At 36.5% G+C, this 18,187-nt stretch overlaps 2 protein-coding genes across 3 annotated transcripts; one reads left to right on the top strand and one right to left on the bottom strand.

Moving 5' to 3' along the window:
• Window positions 1-773: 773 nt before the first annotated feature.
• Window positions 774-11,459, top strand: LOC111205173. Of its 2 annotated transcripts, XR_007322143.1 has the most exons (6): window positions 820-1,498; window positions 1,655-1,927; window positions 2,011-2,163; window positions 2,255-2,456; window positions 2,560-2,725; window positions 10,574-10,996. XR_007322143.1 is itself a non-coding variant. In XM_048753877.1 (5 exons), the coding sequence occupies exons 4-5, from the start codon at window positions 2,319-2,321 to the stop codon at window positions 11,091-11,093; spliced, it is 927 nt and encodes a 308-aa protein (XP_048609834.1). In that variant the 5' UTR covers window positions 774-1,498; window positions 1,655-1,927; window positions 2,011-2,163; window positions 2,255-2,318; the 3' UTR covers window positions 11,094-11,459. The 2 variants fall into 2 exon arrangements, 1 of the variants encoding a protein (XP_048609834.1); XM_048753877.1 differs by having other exon boundaries at window positions 774-1,498; window positions 2,255-2,725; window positions 10,574-11,459.
• LOC125585214 lies at window positions 4,172-4,844 on the bottom strand. Its single transcript, XM_048753878.1, has 2 exons — window positions 4,571-4,844; window positions 4,172-4,493 (listed from the first exon to the last, which is right to left on the bottom strand). Exons 1-2 carry the CDS (start codon window positions 4,655-4,657, stop codon window positions 4,275-4,277), a joined length of 306 nt encoding a protein of 101 aa, XP_048609835.1. The 5' UTR covers window positions 4,658-4,844; the 3' UTR covers window positions 4,172-4,274.
• Window positions 11,460-18,187: the final 6,728 nt, after the last annotated feature.

The raw sequence follows: 18,187 nt of genomic DNA, 5'->3' as shown, positions 1-18,187 counted from the left end.
ACCTCTTGTTTCTTGCATTAACAAAAGTTCATCTAAAATTTCAAAACAACAACTAAATTAGTGTCTTTCTATTTTTAAAGTTTTATCTCCAAACCTATTAATAGTTTAATCTCTTAAAAATTTGAAAGCCATTTAAGTTAAAAGTATATTTTAAATACAAAAAACTTAAAGAACAAATAAGTTATTTATTTTTTCTTCAAAATTTAAATATCTGAATCCGACCCAAAAAATATTTGAACCCGAACATAAAATACCCGAAACCGACCCGTAGTGTAGAAATACCCGAACGGGTTCTATACCTTTATACTGAAATACCCGATACGAATCCGAACGGGTAACGGGTATCCGAACGCCCACCCTACGATATATGATCATTTGTATCTTGCTTGAATAAAAAAAAAGTTAAACCATTGATTACAAAAATTTCAATGTTGAACTTTTACCATTTTTAGTAATTTATAGTCATTTTAAAAATTTCAAAATATAACTTATAAGAAAAAATATAAATTTTTATTATATTCTTAATGTGATTTTTTAATTTCTTATAATAATATAAAATTAAACAAAAAAAGAGAGGATACAAAAATTGTTATCAAATATGTATTATTCATAATCATTAATTGTCATATATATGTTAATCATATTAGGTAATTATGTAGCTTTTATTTAAGGAAAGAAAAATATTCTTTTGTACAATATTAATTAATTTAATAGTTAGTTTAATAAAAATCATAGTATATGTTTATATGGACCAACTTATTTTTCTAAGAATTCTAAGAATCATCCTCGTGATGACACGTGGCTTCAAAACATGTTGTAATGCTCCAGGATTAATATATAGGGGATTTATTAGGCTAAAAGTTGGTTAATAATTATTCATTTCAATAGTAGCTATACATACAAACCCAAAATAGACCCAACAAAATGTCTCTCGTTTTTCTTCAGCTCTTTAGTCTTTTAGACTTGATGATGAGGAATTCAGCTACTATTTCATACATTAACTGTTTCATGTGATATGTCATCCATATCTTTATATATAAAGTACAGCTTCCTTCTCTCTTAGGGGGTCCACGTCGCCATCAACGTCATCAATTCGGTCGACGTCCTGAAGACATGTGCCCAGTTAAACGAACGATCCGTTTCATTTATTCAAGTTTGTTATTCGCATGGGCTTTTGCTTATTCACGGTATTTGTGTTAGGCTTTGCGTACATTGAAGATAGTTATTTTCGTTTGTGCTTTTGTGCATATTTGGTAAGCGTAAGTCAATAAACGCATCGTTTTGTATTTTGAGTTGAACACTTTCTTTCTTCGCCGTTGCAATATCGGGTCACACCCTAGGGTTTCGATTCAGTTGCTTCATCTTCTTCATTCCGATCCACAAATCTACCAGTTAAACGGATTCATCATCTTAAAGTTCTCTTTAAATCCATCATCCACGATTTACATTCAATGTTAGCTTCTCTCTTACAAGGTGGTGGAGTTTCAAGTATAAAAAGGTTAGCATCCTTACTCTCGAAATCATCCTACCAGTCTTTTTTTCTTTAAACGTTTTCAACGTTATAAGATCTTAAATGTTAAAAGTCTATTGTTTTTTCCAGTTCGCCAGTCTTGACATTCATAAATTTATAACTGTTTAGTCTTTGTATTCGCAGATGTTCTGATTTTACATATCATGCTCATTGTTTTGATAACCACACCACCGGAAAACTACTACAAATACAATTTTAATCTTCTGACAGTCGTGATCTCCCTTGATCTACGGGTGTCTATTTACATGCCTCCCTATAATCCCCCGTTACCAAAATTAAATCTCGCATTTGTTTCATTTCGGGAGCATTAGAAGAAGAAGAAATCTCACTAGATGAGAATCTTGAGTTTTGTGTGTTTCCAGGGTTCAAGAGATTTGTGTATTGAGTGAAAAAAAAGTAACGACCTTTGATCTCTAATGAGCATCTTTTGATTTTTTTTGATATGTTTGTGAATTCTAAATCTTTACTTTTTCCCACAGAGACAAGTTTTCTGCTCTGTATTTTTGGAAATTTAGTAAATAACATCATCGCCATCAATGGAGAACGGAGGCTCCACCTCCTCCTCCTCGGGATCATCATCATCCTCCCTTCAAGTCTCTATGCAAGAATTCAAACTCTTTGAGACTCAATCGGTACCATACTACTTCCACCTTTCACCTTTTGAATCGCTTGGTTAATTTGTAGCTAACATGAATACATGATGATATCATATTTTTTTTTCAGAATTTATATATGATTGGTTAGAATGGTAATGGAGTGTATAGAGTACTAAAGATAGACCGTCTTGATGCGTCTGAGCTTAATCTCAGTGAGGATTCCACTGCCTATACCAAAAAAGAATGCTACGAGATTCTTAAACGGATACACGAAGGCAACAAGGCCACAGGCGGCCTCAAACTGGTCACTCTCTGTCATGGCATCATTGGTATTGTGTCGGTTATGTTCACTGAAATGTACATTGTTTTTTACTTTTACAGCGTGTTCTCACAATTTTGATTTTTTTGTGCTCCCCATTTATGTGGTCTCAGGGTTCATTAAGTTTTTGGGACCATACTACATGCTGGTTATTACCGAGAGAAGAGAGATATGCGAAATTTGTGGTGACAGGGTCCATGAAGTTTCCAAGAGTGAGATCATTTCTTTGCGTAATCCTAGCGTGCTTTCCAACATTGCAAATTCAAGAGACGAGAACAAGTGTTTTGATCTACCTTATACTATATTATGCCCTTTTTTTGTTTGTTCCAAGCTTATTGTTGAAGAAAGTTTTCTGTTTTTCCTTTCTGTTTGGTGTAAAGAGAGTGAGTACATGGGTTTATTTATTACACCCTTCGACCTTTCACTACAAGAAAACAAGGGAATTCTGATGGCCGAAATCGTCAGAAATTCGTCGGAATAGACCGATTCCGACGAATTTCTGACGAACCAATTCGTCGGTATCATTTTGTCGGAAAAAAGTATTCGTCGGAATTTCGTCAGACCTTCCGACGACTTTCTGACGAATACCGAGAAACATCATTCTGACGAACTTCCGACGATATTCCGATGCGGACACACGAGACCAGAGTTCATCGGAAAAACTATATACCGACGGAGAACGTTCCTCGGATTATACCGACGAACATAGTCCTCGGAAAATACCGACGGACTATGGGGCGTCGGAAGATACCGACGGACAATGGTTCGTCGGAATATTTCGAGGAACCCTCTCCGGCGGTATTTTCTGACGAACCATAGTCCGTCGGTATAGTCCGACGCCCACAATTCGTCGGAATATATCAATTTTAAAAACGAATTAATTTGCATTTTTATATATTTTTTATATTAAAAAGTAATTAATAAATAAATAAAATCTGAAATTTAAAACTAATAATATTATAGAATTTAAATTCATACAAACCGAAATAGAAAAAAAACATTCAGAAAGTTTAAAATTCATACAAACCGAAATAGAAAAAAAAACATTCAGAAAGTTTTAAAAAGCAGAAAAAAACTAAGAATTCGAAGACATCAAACGATCTAGCTTCTGCATTATCTCAGCGTTGAACTTCTTCTGGGATGCCAGCTCAGCAAGGATAGTGGCATTCTCCGAACGGATCGTGGCTTTCTCAGAAAGGATAGTGGTGTTCTGCTCCTCCAATGCCCCAATCCGTTCATCTTTGTCATGTAGCTCCTCGAGAATCATAAGATCGGCATACGGAGCTTGCGAAGAAGATGCCGGATACGAAGAAGCACGGCGGGCCAACCCAACTAAACGGCCTCCTTTCCTTTTAGGAACCGCCTACAAAAATATTTAAAGTTAGTAAATAGGGACAAGTTAGTAATCGACATTATAAAAAAAATATATTAATAAAAAAAATTACCTTTTCAACCATCTCATTTATTTGCAATAGGGACAAGTTGGTTGAAGCTCCCGTAGAATCGCCGTCATCAGAGAGAGGTTGAGATTGAGATGCTATTTCAGCTTCCACCAAATCAATGACACCTTTGATCACGAGGTCCTGAATTTGACCCGTCTTCTTGTTAGTGTGAGCCACCTTAATGAGTTGGAGACGATCAACGGGATTACCTTCATTTGCTTCGATCTAAAAAACCGCCATTATTCGCCAAGGAATATATAAAATATTTATTTAAAAAATATAAAGATAAATAATAATAAAAAACTTACAAGTTCATCCTCCTTAGTAGACATAGAGCAAGCGCTGAGGTTGTGCACATACATACCTTTCCCGCCACGATCGCACTTCTAGTTCTTGGAGTTCCTAGAAGACGTCTCTGCAGTTTCTTCCTTCTCCCAATGAGCTATCAACTGCTCCCACACCGTCCCGTTGATGAACCGTGGCCTCTTGTTCTTCTGCCAAATTGTCTTCCACGCGTTCATCTGCTTCGTATCAGAGTCCATGGCCTTTTCGTTGAATTTCTTACGGACTGTTTCCGTGAGATCGGAGTGCCAGTTGAACTCTTGCTACAAAACAAACATAATTTAATAAGTAAATATATTAAAAAAAATGTAAATACTTTAAAAAAATGAAGAGTTACTACTGCAAACTGACGAAACCACAACTCTCGTTCGTCGGAAGGGATCACACTCCACTTTGAATATCCAAAACGGAGCATGGAGTACATCATCTGATTGATGCTCCTGCTAATGCCATTTCTCGACTTGGTTAACCTTTAAAAAAAAAACAAGTTAGCAAGTTAATTAATGGAAAAAAACATAATGCTACAAATAAAAAAAATACTAACCAAGTGCATTGTCCTCGTCGTGGGTTGGGTTGGAGAACCGGGAGATGCTTTCGAACTGGTTGTTGAACCAATAGTTCAACTGGCAAGACCCCCGGATCCTGTTGAGCAGCAGCGGGAGGGGAAGCGGGAGCTGGAGCGGGAGCTGGAGCGGGAATATGTGCGGGAACCGAGTTTTGTTCGTGAGACGATCCCGATGCACGGGAACTGCTCACCGAACTACGTCGAAGACGGGCTGCGGGGCGGGGTTCATCCTCGGACCTAAAAAAAAATTAATACATCAAAAATCTTTTCAAATCATTTCTAATTTTAATGTTTTCATTTATATATTTACAAAAGGTTTTATAAACGTTTTAAAAAAAAACTACTAAACCATTTATTATACATAGTTTATTACTGGAAACTTATAAAAAATTTTAAAAATTTTAAAAATGTTTATTATACATGATTTATATATATATATGTATACAAAATTATAAAAAAATATATATATATAGAAAAATGTTGTTAAATATTTTAAAAAAATTTAAAAAACGTTTTATTATACATAGTTTATTACTGGAAACTTGAAAAACGTTTTTAAAAATCAAAAAACGTTTTCAAAATAGTAAAACGTTTTGAATTTTAACAAAAACAAAAAATAATTCCAAAAAAAACTAAAACAACAATCCAAACAACAATCCTAACTTATATATCCTAAACTATCCATTCAATCCTAAAATTTTCAATCAAACAACCTAAAATCCGAGATCTAACTTCCAAAACCCTAAACAATTGAGATAAAACAAGGTTGCGATGATTCTTACATGATTTGGGGTTTGGGGAAGAGATATGAGGGTGAGAAGAGGATTCGCCAGTGATGGGAGGTCGAGAATGGCCGGAATCGCCGTGAGAGAGAGAGAAATCGCGGAGAGGATTGAGAGAGAGGCGGAAATAACGAAGAAGGAAGAAGAAGGGTAATTATATTTAACGTTTCCGACGGACACGGGTTCGTCAGTATTCCGTCGGTATAATTAAATATATACCAATTGGCGATTCGCGAAAATTTTCACGCGGTTTGGTTTTCCCGGGTAAATTGAAATTCCGACGGAATTGGTGTCCGTAAGTATATTCCGACGGAATACTGACGACCTTTTCCGACGGAATTCCGACGACTTAGTGTTTAGGGTGTTGATTACAAGTTTCTAAATGCAAAATCCAAATCTTTGATAATATATATAGTATTTGCATAAAGATTTAACAATAAAAATGTTTTTATAACACGATTTTACACAACGACATTTTTTGTAGTGTAAGATTAGATGAATATGATTGTATAAGTATATGAGTGTTAAGATGAGATGTTATGAAAACAATGATATGCATACATAAATATTTTAATGAGTTGTTATATTTGAACGGTTGCGACCTAATACTATACTAAACACTTATTATGTGTTATTTTCATAGTTTTGGCATCTAAATTTATAGATTTTTATGTTTGACTTTTTTTAGAAACACATGTCCTCGGTAATTCATCGGAGGACATTTCCAAACTTCAATGAAACCCTTGGTCGTCGGTATTTTGCGAGAGATTTCCGACGGACCAATTAAAAAAAAAAAAACTAATCAGAATCTTCATCAAACTCCCTAACCTCAGGTTCTTGCTCCGAATGTACAACAACATCAAGTCCAAACACAGTCAAATTCTCAACGAGTTCAACATTTGCCAAATCTTCAACTGCCTGGGCGTTGCTGGTAGACTCTGGTTGCAATGGTTCATCATCATCAGAAGTTCCATCCACTCGTCCTCTTGGGTTGATTTGCGTTACAGTAACCCATGGATCGTCTCTGTACGTCACCCGAGGGTAACTGATGTAGCACACCTATACATATTAATTATACAGGTATTAGTAAAATATATAACATTAATTAATTATATTGGTAAAAAATTATGAATAGATTGACATAACTGATCAGCTTGCGAACCAAGAATGAAGGGATCATAATATTGAAGTTTCCGCCGCGAATGAACTGATGTAACACCAAACGCATCAATCTTCACTCCTCTATCTGGGGTGGTGTCATACCAATCACAATAGAATACTACACAACGCAATCCAACCATTCTAGGAAATTGGATTTCCAATATTTCTTTTATGTTGCCGTAGTAGACATCGTCACCGGAAGAAGATGAAACACTAGCATCATATGTTGTCTTAGAATGACATTTCCTTGTGAATGCATATCCTCGCGTACAATATTTTGGATATGATTTGACCACATAGTTTGGTTCCTGCACAAATTCGCGTATCCAATCATCGAACACAAAACCTCTGGCCAAACCATCATTCACCTATAAATTAAAAACATATATGATTGAAAAGTTAATTAGTTTATATTAAATTTAAACTACTCATTTGCATAGGGTAATATGATATATGACTCACATAACTACGAAGCCACGCAGCAAATCCGTTATCTCTAAGTTGTTGAAGCTCATCTTCTGTTGCATGCATGTGAGTCATACGCAACTCCGCCATATATACACTATATACAAAAATATTATCAATATGAAATAAATTTATTGAATATTAATCTAACAATAAATGAATAATTATTTTTACCTCTCATATTGTAGAACATCTTCACAGTTGGTGAACAAATATGTTTGCAAATGAGCGTGCTCAGTGTCTGTAAGTCTCCGCTTCGTGAATTTTCCACTAAGTCGTCCTATTTCCTTGAACATGCTTGGGACAGTAACATGATATGTTGCTCTCTCCCCTCTGTCATCATGCCGAGCAAGTCTTCGGTGTTTTGTATGCACTTCTGGTGGAAAATAATTTTCAGCAAAGATTGCAGTTTATTCATTGATCACCTGTGCCACTATAGATCCTTCCACCCTGCTTTGATTTTTGACCAAATGATGCATATAACGCTCAAAAATATACATCCATTTGTACTGCACAGGACCACCAAGTTCCAATTCTCTTGCGAGATGAATAGCAAGATGTTCCATTACATCAAAGAATGATGGAGGAAATATCTTCTCAAGGTTCCACATGCTGACTGGTGCGTTTGTCTTCAAATTATTAATACCCTCTTCAGTCACTACTCTGCTGCATAAGTCGCGGAAGAAAACACTTATCCCTACATAGATAAAAGACATAATTTTCATAAGTATTAAGTTTATATAAGCATAATTGTTAAATATAAAAATAAATTAAATTGTAAAAATATAAGATACTTGCAATTGCTTCATGAACATTACGTGGCAATAATGCTGAAAAAGCAAACGGAAGAGGCGCTGCATAATTACATGACAATCATGACTCTTCAAGCCAGTAAACTTTCCTTCGCTTCTATCAACGCAGTTCCCCAAATTTGATGCATATCCGTCAGGAAATTTCACTTTATCTGTAATCCAATCAAAGAACTCTTCTTTTCTAGCACCATTCAGCCGATAAATGGGAAAAGGGGCCGTACCGTTCTCATCAACGTGAAGTTCAGAACGATCACAAATATCGACTAAATCCAACCTTGACTTCAAATTATCCTTCGTTTTACCTTGGATGTTAAGGACTGTGTTCATCAGATTGTCGAAAAAGTTCTTCTCAATATGCATGACATCTAAATTATGCCGCAATAGATGACTCTCCCAATATGGCAGATCCTAGAAAATACTCTTTTTGTGCCAGTTATGTAGCTCTCCAACCACACTGACTTGAATGTTTTCATGTCCACCTACATCTGGCGTCCTTTCTGCATCAAAATACCTAAACTGCTTCAACAAATCTTTCCCACTAACTTCCTCAGGTGGACCATCAAACACCTGCTTGTTCTTCGTAAACGAAGTCTTACTCCTGCGGTATGGATGATCAGATGGTAGAAATCGTCTGTGATAGTCAAACCAACACGTTTTCCTTCCGTTTTTTAGTTGGAAAGCATCTGTGTCATCTTGACAATATGGACATGATAGCCTCCCATGTGTTGTCCATCCAGATAACATACCATATGCTGGAAAGTCACTTATTGTCCACATAAATACTGCCCGCATTTGAAAGTTTTCTTTGCACGAAACATCGTATGTCTCAAAACCATGCGCCCATAGTTGTTGTAACTCATATATCAGTGGTTGAAGAAACACATCTAGTGATCTTTTAGGATGATCTGGCCTGGGGACGAGAATTGAGAGAAACAAAAACTCTCGTCGCATGCACAAGCTCGGCCGTAAGTTGTACGGTGTCACAATAACTGGCCATAGAGAATACTGTCTTCCATGCTTTCCAAATGGGCTGAAACCATCAGTAGATAATCCAAGATAAACATTTCTTCTCTCTTCCGCAAATTCTGGATATGTTGACTGGAAATGTTTCCAAGCCTTCGCATCTGAAGGATGTCTAATCTCACTATTTGTGGAATGCTCTGCATGCCATCTCATTGCTTTTGTTGTGCGCTCACACTGAAACAACCTCTTCAATCTTTCCATCAAAGGCAAATACCACATTCTTTTGAACGGGATCGGAACTCTTCCCCTCGTCTCCTGATAACGAGGTTTCCCACAAATTTTGCATACATTCCGTGTCTCATCCGCTCTCCAGTAGATCATGCAGTTGTCAATACATACATCTATCACTTCGTACGGTAGTTGAAGACCGGCAACAAGTTTCTGAACCTTGTAGTATGAAACCGGTGCAAGGTTATCCTCAGGTAGAATACCTTTGACAAAATCAGTAATCGCATCCATACATTCTTCAGCCAAATTATAGTATGTCTTAATACCCATTAATCTAGTTGCAGATGATAAGGCTGAATGACCATCTCTACAATTTTGATACAAAGGCTGTTTTCCTGCATCCAACATGTCAAAAAATCTCCTAGATTCGGGATTTGGTTCTTCCCCTCTATAATGATCATGTACCATCTGCTCAGTACCTACACCATAATCTATATCCGTTCTAGATTCTTCTAACCTAATATCAGGCTGAAGTTCACTAACAGGCTGAGGTTCGCTAGTACTACCATATTCATAACCAGTTTCCCCATGAAGGTACCAAACTTTATAATTACGTGAAAACCTTTTCATATACAAATGAGTCCAAACATCAAATTCTTTTATAACCTTATTATTATTGCAAGTAGAGCAGGGACATCTTAACATACCACTTTTTGCATCGGGTTGCTGTTGAACAATCCTCATGAATTCTCCAATCCCTTGAACGTATTCTTTCGTAAGCAAATTGGTGTTGGGATCCAAATGAGGTTTATCCATCCACGAACGATAATAAGCTCCTGAAGACATGATTTTCACGGAATTGTTATGACTAAAGAGAATGAAGAGAGAATGAAGTGTGAATGAGTTGAATGAGGAGGGGTTGCATTTATAGAAAATTGCTTACGGCCATCCGACGACTTTCCGACGAAATTCCGACGGATGTAAAGCAGTCCGTCGGAATACCGTCGGTATTTTCCAATCTCAAACTGTCATATATATTTGTCTGCAACGGTCACATGGTTCGTCGGAAATTCGTCGGAAAATTCTAACGGAATACCGACGACGGTAACGGTTATATCTGTTAATCGGAATGTCGTCGGAAGTTCGTCGGTATATTTCGACGAATTTCCGACGACTACAACGGTTATATGTTTTATCGGAATGTCGTCGAAAAGTCGTCGGAAAATTCCGACGAGCCATGTTTTGTCGGAATTCCGTCTGAAATGGCCGACGAAATTCCGACGACTTTTCTTGTAGTGTTTGTATTAACTGAAGTCATTTAACCCTTACGTGTCTTTATCTGGTGTTTCCCACATGTTGATAAACAGGTACAAGAAGCTCCTGTGTATGGTGGACCTTACAAAGGACTTCTTTTTCAGCTATTATTTCAATATAATGCGTAGTTTCCAGAAGAATATATGCAACCACGAGAGTGGTGCTACTCTCTGTAAGAAAATGTTTGTGTGGAACGAGTTCTTGACATGGGGAATTCGACATCTTCGGAATACCGTCTGGACTGTAGCATTGGTGTATGCTTTCTTTAAGCAGGTACGAATCAGATATATTTTCTGCTCCTCACTGTCAAAGAGAAAAACGTTTTCCCGAATTCCCTTTTTTTTGGTCACAGCAGTAGTTTTATTATTTGTGCACCATTTTCTTTGGGATCATTATATTGCTTCTCTATATCATGTTTTGTCTTGCACCAAAAGGTCTGCAAAAGAAGTACTATTGATTTTTTATAGCTACACTACAAGAAAACAGCGACATACTGAGGGAAAAAATCGTCGGCATGTCGTCGGAGTAACGTTATTCCGACGACATACCGACGAAACAAGTCCTCGGAAATAACTCCTCGGAAATTTCATTTTCCTCGGAAATCCCTCGGAATTTTCCGACGGAATTCCGAGGAAACAAATTTCCGAGGAAATTCCGAGGACCACCAGTTCGTCGGAAAGCTCCTCGGAATATACCGAGAGAGAACGTCCTCGGAATTTACCTCAGAAGTTCCGGCGAAATGTTCCTCGGAAAATTCCGCGGAAATGAACCCTCGGAAAATTCCGAGGAACAAGAGTCCCTCGGTATATTCCGAGGAACATGTCCCTCGGTATATTCCGAGGGTTCATTTCTTCGGAATTTGAACCCTCGGAAAATTCCGAGGAACTAGTCCCTCGGTATATTCCGAGGGTTCATTTCCTCGGAATTTAAAAAAAAATTAATTTTATTTTTAAAAATAAAATTTTTGAAATATAAATTCGAAAATATAAAATTAAAATTAAAATTGAAATCATAGTAGTTAATATTCAAAGTTGTACAAATAAAAATAAAACATTCCGAGTTTTAGAAAAAAAAAACTACGGGTCTGGCACGTCCGGGAACACCTCGTTCGTGTACATCCTCTACATCATCTCCATCATTTGCTGGTTCAACCTCCTCTGTGCCTCATAGCCCGTCTGTTGAGCCGCCATCTGGGTCTCCAACAAAGATATGCGATCATCCTTGTCCTTCAACTAAGCCGTAAGTACTTCTGGATCAACAAAAGGCGGTGGTGCAGAAGAAGGAGGAACCGACCGGGTGCGACGACCCAAACCGACCAAACGTCTCTTCTTCTTCGAAACCGACTGAAATAGAAAAGAACCAAATTTAAATCAAGAAATAAATGAATTAAACTTTAAAAAAAAACTTACGGATTCAACGATTTCGTTGATTCGAAACCGGGACAAGTTGGTCGAAGCCGTCGAAGCGTCATCCTCGGTTTGAAGCTGAGACATTTCGTCCTGCACCTGAGTTTGGACCAGGGTGACCACTTCCCTCACAAGACCGTCATCAATCTGGCCGGTCTTCTTGTTGGAATACGCCCTCTTCATTAGGGCGAGATCATCAATAGGCTCGCCATCATAATTCTTCTGCCTTGAAAAAAACATAAATTAAAGAAAGTACAAAAAAATAAAATTTCAAAACTTAAATAATTGAAGAAAAAGCGACTGAACTTACCATGCGATCTCCCAGAGAGGCAATAGATTGAGCACCCAAGTTATGCTTGAAGACGTCCTTCCCTTTACGGTCGCTCCTGCGGTTGGTGGGGTTGGTGGAAGAAGTTTCTTTCGTCTCTTCCTTATCCCAATGCGCACACAACTCCGTCCAGACCGTGTTGTTTATCGACTTTGGGACCTTTTAATAAAAAAAAAGAAAATAGTTAAATAAATTAAAAAATCGTTTAATAAATTAAAAAAATTGTTTAATAAATTAAAAACAAACCTTGTTGATTTCCCACTTCTTCTTCCACTCGTGGATCTGCTTCCCATAGTTGTCCATAACTTTATGGACGAAGTGGTGATAGATAAAGAGCGTCTCATCGGAATTCCAGTTGAACTCTTGCTGAAAAAAAAAACACAATTAGTAGAAAATTTATATTAAAGATTAAAAATATAAGTAAAAAATTAGAATACTTACCGCAAACTGACGAAACCACAGATGCTGCTTGTCGGTAGGGAAGTGAGTGAAAGTAGGATGTCCCCTGTCGAGGGCCGAGTACATCATACGGTTGATCCATGCGCTGATCCCGTTCCCGGATCGGTTGAACCTAATAAAAAGAACAAACGGTTAATAATGAATCAAATTTTAAAGAAAAAAAAATATGTTTAATTACCATGTTTGACCCCGTCCATGTGGATACGGAGTGAGATAGGGAAGATGGTCACGATCGGGCTGTCGAACCAACTCCGCAACACTCATCACTCCCGGAGGAGCCGAAAGAGCAGGAGCGGGTGCAGCAGCGGGAGCGAGAGGAGCAGGAGCGGGTGCAGCAGCGGGAGCGAGAGGAGCAGGAGCGGGTGCAGCAGAGGGAGATGTATGGTAGGAGCTGTGGGGCGAAGGGGAATCCTGAAAATGGCTGGAATCCCGAGACTGGCTCCCCGTACCACCACGACCACGACGCTGTCGAGGCCGGGTCTGATCATCATAAGACTCTTAAATTAAAAAAAAATATATTTAATAAATATAGAAATATATAACTTAATTTTTTTTTTAATCCCAAATAATAGTTTTTAATCACAAAAAAAGTTTTAAAGATATTAAAAATGTTTAATAAATATATAAAAATCGTTCTAATAAACAAAAAATAGTTTTAATAAATAAAAAATATTTTAATAATTACAAAAAATAGTTTTAATAATATTAAAAATGTTTAATAAATATAGAAATTTATATAATATAAATTTTTTATTTTTTTAAAAAACAAAATCCCAAATAATAGTTTTTAATCACAAAAAAAGATTTATAGATATTAAAAATGTTTAATAAATATATAAAAATAGTTCTAATAAACAAAAAATAGTTTTAATAAATAAAAAATAGTTTAATAATTACAAAAAATAGTTTTAATAATATTAAAAATGTTTAATAAATATAGAAATTTATATTATATATAGTTCTTTTTTTTTAAATCCCAAATAATAGTTTTTAATCACAAAAAAAGTTTTATAGATATTAAAAATGTTTTGTAAAATCCAAAAAATCGAATTTATATACAAAAAACGTTTTGTAAAATCCAAAAAATCGAATTTATATACAAAAATCGTTTTGTAAAATACAAAAATCGAATTTATACAAAAAAAAACGAATTTATATACAAAAATCGATTTTATAAATACAAAAAAATAAAAAAAGTATATAAAAAAATTCTAAATCAATTCAACAAAACAAATTATTCAACCAAATCACAATTCTAAACCTATTATACAACCAAATCGCAATCCTAACCAATCACCCTAACAAAAATCTATCAAATCTACACAAAAACCTAACAAATAGAACCTAAGAGAGTGGGATAGGGTCCTTACATGATTTGTGTAAGAGAAGGGGGAGATCGCCGGAGATATCGTCGAAGAGAAGGTGGGGATCGCCGGAGAGGAGAGAGGAGCCGCGCAGAGGAAGAAGAGAGAAATGGGGAAGAAGAAGCTGCTCGTGGTTATAAAACCTAGGGTCCGACGGATAGTTTCCGTTGGAATTTCCTCGGAATTCCGATTTCAATTTTCGCGAAATATTTTCCCGGTTAAATGAAAATATTCCGAGGAAATTCCAACGGATACATAAATATCCGTCGGAATTCCGTCGGAATATTCCGAGGAATTTCCGAGGAACTAGTGTTTGGGGTTTCAAAACATCGATTTTTTTGTCGTATTTCATTTCTTATACAATTGTAATGCATACCATTGAGGATTCTTTGTATAGATGATCATAAACCATGAAATAACAAAATTTCAAAATGAATTGTAAGTATCCCCTTTACCGTTCATTAAAGTGTATAAATGTTTCTCTTATGTTGTGGGGATTTCGTTCATACAATCGGAAAAGTGTTTATTATAGGGTAAGGAACAAATTTTTGACTTCATAATCAGTCTAAGACACTTAATAAGGGTTATATAAGTGTTATTCAAATCGCAAAACGTTGTTTTCGGTTTAAAAACCCTACTTCCTCGGAATTTCCTCGTAATATTCCGAGGAAATTCCGAGGAAACCCTTATCTTCCTCGGAATTCCGTCGGAATATTCCGAGGAATTTCCGAGGAACTAGTGTTTGGGGTTTCAAAACATCGATTTTTTTTGCCGTATTTTATTTCTTATACAATTGTAATGCATACCATTGAAGATTCTTTGTATAGATTATCATAAACCATGAAATAACAAAATTTCAAAACGAATTGTAAGTATTCCCTTTACCGTTCATTAAAGTGTATAAGTGTTTCTCTTATGTTGTGGGGATTTCGTTCATACAATCGGAAAAGTGTTTATTATAGGGTAAGGAACAAATTTTTGACTTCATAATCAGTCTAAGACACTTAATAAGGGTTATATAATTGTTATTCAAACCGCAAAACGTTTGTTTTCGGTTTAAAAACCCTACTTCCTCGGAATTTCCTCGGAATATTCCGAGGAAATTCTGAGGAAACCCTTATCTTCCTCGGAATTCCGTCGGAATATTCCGAGGAATTTCCGAGGAACTAGTGTTTGGGGTTTCAAAACATCGATTTTTTTTTGCCGTATTTCATTTCTTATACAATTGTAATGCATACCATTGAGGATTCTTTGTATAGATGATCATAAACCATGAAATAACAAAATTCAGTATTATCTTGACAATATGGACATGATAGTCTTCCATGCGTTGTCCATCCAGATAACATACCATATGCTGGAAAATCACTTATTGTCCACATTAGTACTGCCCGCATTTGAAAGTTTTCTTTACACGAAACATCGTATGTTTCAGCACCTTGAGCCCATAGTTGTTGCAACTCATATATTAGTGGCTGAAGAAACACATCAAGTGATCTCTTAGGATGCTCTGGTCCGGGAACGAGAATCGAGAGAAACAAAAACTCTCGTCGCAAGCACAAGTTTGGGGGTAGGTTGTATGGTGTAAGAATGACTGGCAATAGAGTATACTGTCTTCCACTCTTGCCAAACGGGCTGAAACCATCAGTACATAATCCAAGGTAGACATTTCTTCTCTCATACGCAAACTCGGGATACTTTGATTGGAAATGCTTCCACGCTTTTGCATCTGAAGGATGTCTGATCTCACCATCTGTTGAGTGCTCTGCATGCCATCTCATTGGTTGCGCTGTGCATTGAGACAGATACAACCTCTGCAACCTTTCCGTCAAAGGCAAATACCACATCCTTTTATATGGCATTGGAACTCTTCCACTCGTATCTTTATAACGAGGCTTTCCACAAAATTTGCATGTAACCCGCTGTTCATCCGTCCTCCAATAAATCATGCAGTTGTTGCTGCATACATCTATTACCTGATACGATAAACCAAGACCAGCTACGAATTTCTGAACCTCGTAGTATGAACCAGGAGCTACATTATCCTCGGGTAGAATACCTTTTACAAAATCAGCAATCACATCCACACAGTCTTCAGCCAAATTATAATCTGTTTTAATGCCCATCAATCTTGTAGCAGATGATAAAGCTGAATGACCATCTCTGCAACCTTCGTACAATGGTTGCTTTCCAGCATCCAAAATACCATAAAATCTCCTAGCTTGTTCATTGGGTAAATCTTCCCCTCTAAAATGATCATTTACTATCTCCCAGTACCTACACCATAATCTACATCCGTTCTAATTGGTTCTTCTAATGTAACCGCTGGCTGAGGTTCGCTAGTACTACCATGTTCATAATCAGTTTCCCCATGATGATACCAAATTTTGTAACTTCGTGTAAACCCACTCAAATATAGATGAGTCCAAACATCCCACTCTTTAATAACCTTTCTATTTTTACAATTAGAGCAAGGACATCTTAACATACCTGTTTTTGCTTCCGGTTGTCGGTGAACTAACCCCATGAATTGAGTTATACCTCGTTGGTACGTATTCTTCTGTAAGCAATCTCGTGTTCGGATCCAAATGAGGTCGATCGATCCAAGAACGAAAATAATTTGAAGAAGACATGTTTTTTATGAATCAAATTCGTGTGTAAAGAGAGTAAGAGGGAGGATGAAGATATGGAGTGAATGAAGAGGAAGAGGGGTGCTTGTATTTATAGTTGAAATCCTGCCGACAGACCGAGGAAATTCCGACGGAATTCCGACGGAAACGGCTAGTTCGTCGGAATTTCCTCGGAATTTTTAAAATCCCCCAACGGCTCTCTAACGGCTATAATATATCCTCGAAATTCATCGGTTTTTTCCGAAGAATACGTTTTCCTCGGTATTCCATAAGAATATTCCGACGGATTAATAATTCCTCGGAATTCCGTCGGTATATTCCGAGGAAATTCCGAGGAAACCAAATTTTGTGTTCCCTCGGAATATCCTCGGAAATTCCTCGGGATATTCCGAGGATTTCATTTTCCATCGGAATGTCCGTCAGAATACCGTCTTTTTCTTGTAGTGCTATGAATAAATTTTGATGTTCTTGGCTGGCTTTAATAATAGCTCCCTCATTTAAAACAAATCGCAACATCATCAAACGACTGAATACAAAATCACCACACCATTGAAAAATTATTACAAATATAATTATCTTATCTCATAACTCTAATTACTATTTTTGGGTCAAAACACTAAGTTCTAACTTAATATTAGTTTTAAACAAAAAGATAAAAATTATTCGGCATAATAAAATTATTTTTTATTATAACTTGCCCCGGTAGGGCGGGCCAGTATCAAATATTTCTAAGTAGATAAACTTGTAAATGCTTCAACGTGTATATGAAATTTAAATTAAATCAAATCCAAGCAGAAAAAGACGAGGAGGTTTACATAACTGCATGTGATTATTATTTTCAACAAAACGAGAATTAGTAGGTGATCATTAATCAATTAATTACAGAGAGGTGACAAAATCCGGGAGATAAAGGCCACACTTTATGGGTTACGCTATGGGTTACGTTAAGATAGTTGACGCGTGAAACATACCCTGTGTTACGTTATATATGGGTTAATTACTTACCACGTCAGCAGATACGTGAACCAGAACAACACATTTAAGTTGTCTCGAAGGAAAATTTCAATAGCTATCTTTCATTTCATCTAATAACCTCGCATGCCCCATGCATCGTAGTTCACACCCACACTCAACCCCTTCATGTATAATTAATTACGATTTTGGAAGGAAAAGTCCGACGAAAACCGAACATAACTGAATATGGCATAGCGTTTGGTCCGCCCCTGGATTCATTCAGCTATGCCAGACAAAGCAAACCAAACCTAAACCGTATTATTAAAATCGAATAAACTGGCTTCAGAAATAAACTGAAAATATATTTTGCGGACAAACTAGATATTGTTAAGTTTAATTATTTATATTTTTGGTAACTTCCAAAAGCGAGCAGGAGCAAACAAGTTTAAATCCAACTAAGCCCATACTCATTTTCCTTCTATTCAGTTCTAGTTTCGGTCCTACTCAAATAAAACCGAAAAATATG

Source organism: Brassica napus, chromosome C4 (genome assembly GCF_020379485.1).
Source record: "Brassica napus cultivar Da-Ae chromosome C4, Da-Ae, whole genome shotgun sequence".
Classification (NCBI taxonomy): domain Eukaryota; kingdom Viridiplantae; phylum Streptophyta; class Magnoliopsida; order Brassicales; family Brassicaceae; genus Brassica; species Brassica napus.
The sequence above is the reverse complement of the archived record's forward strand: the minus strand, read 5'-3'. Positions and strand labels throughout refer to the sequence as shown.

Bases quoted from the DNA above. Each gene is read 5' to 3' on its own strand.
- LOC111205173 (XM_048753877.1), top strand. From the start codon at position 2,319: ATGCGTCTGAGCTTAATCTCAGTGAGGATTCCACTGCCTATACCAAAA. The intron at 2,726-10,573 runs GTGTTTTGATCT...GTTGATAAACAG, and splicing joins AATTCAAGAGACGAGAACAA to GTACAAGAAGCTCCTGTGTA.
- LOC125585214 (XM_048753878.1), bottom strand. From the start codon at position 4,657: ATGATGTACTCCATGCTCCGTTTTGGATATTCAAAGTGGAGTGTGATC. The intron at 4,494-4,570 runs GTAGTAACTCTT...TTTGTTTTGTAG, and splicing joins TGTGGTTTCGTCAGTTTGCA to CAAGAGTTCAACTGGCACTC.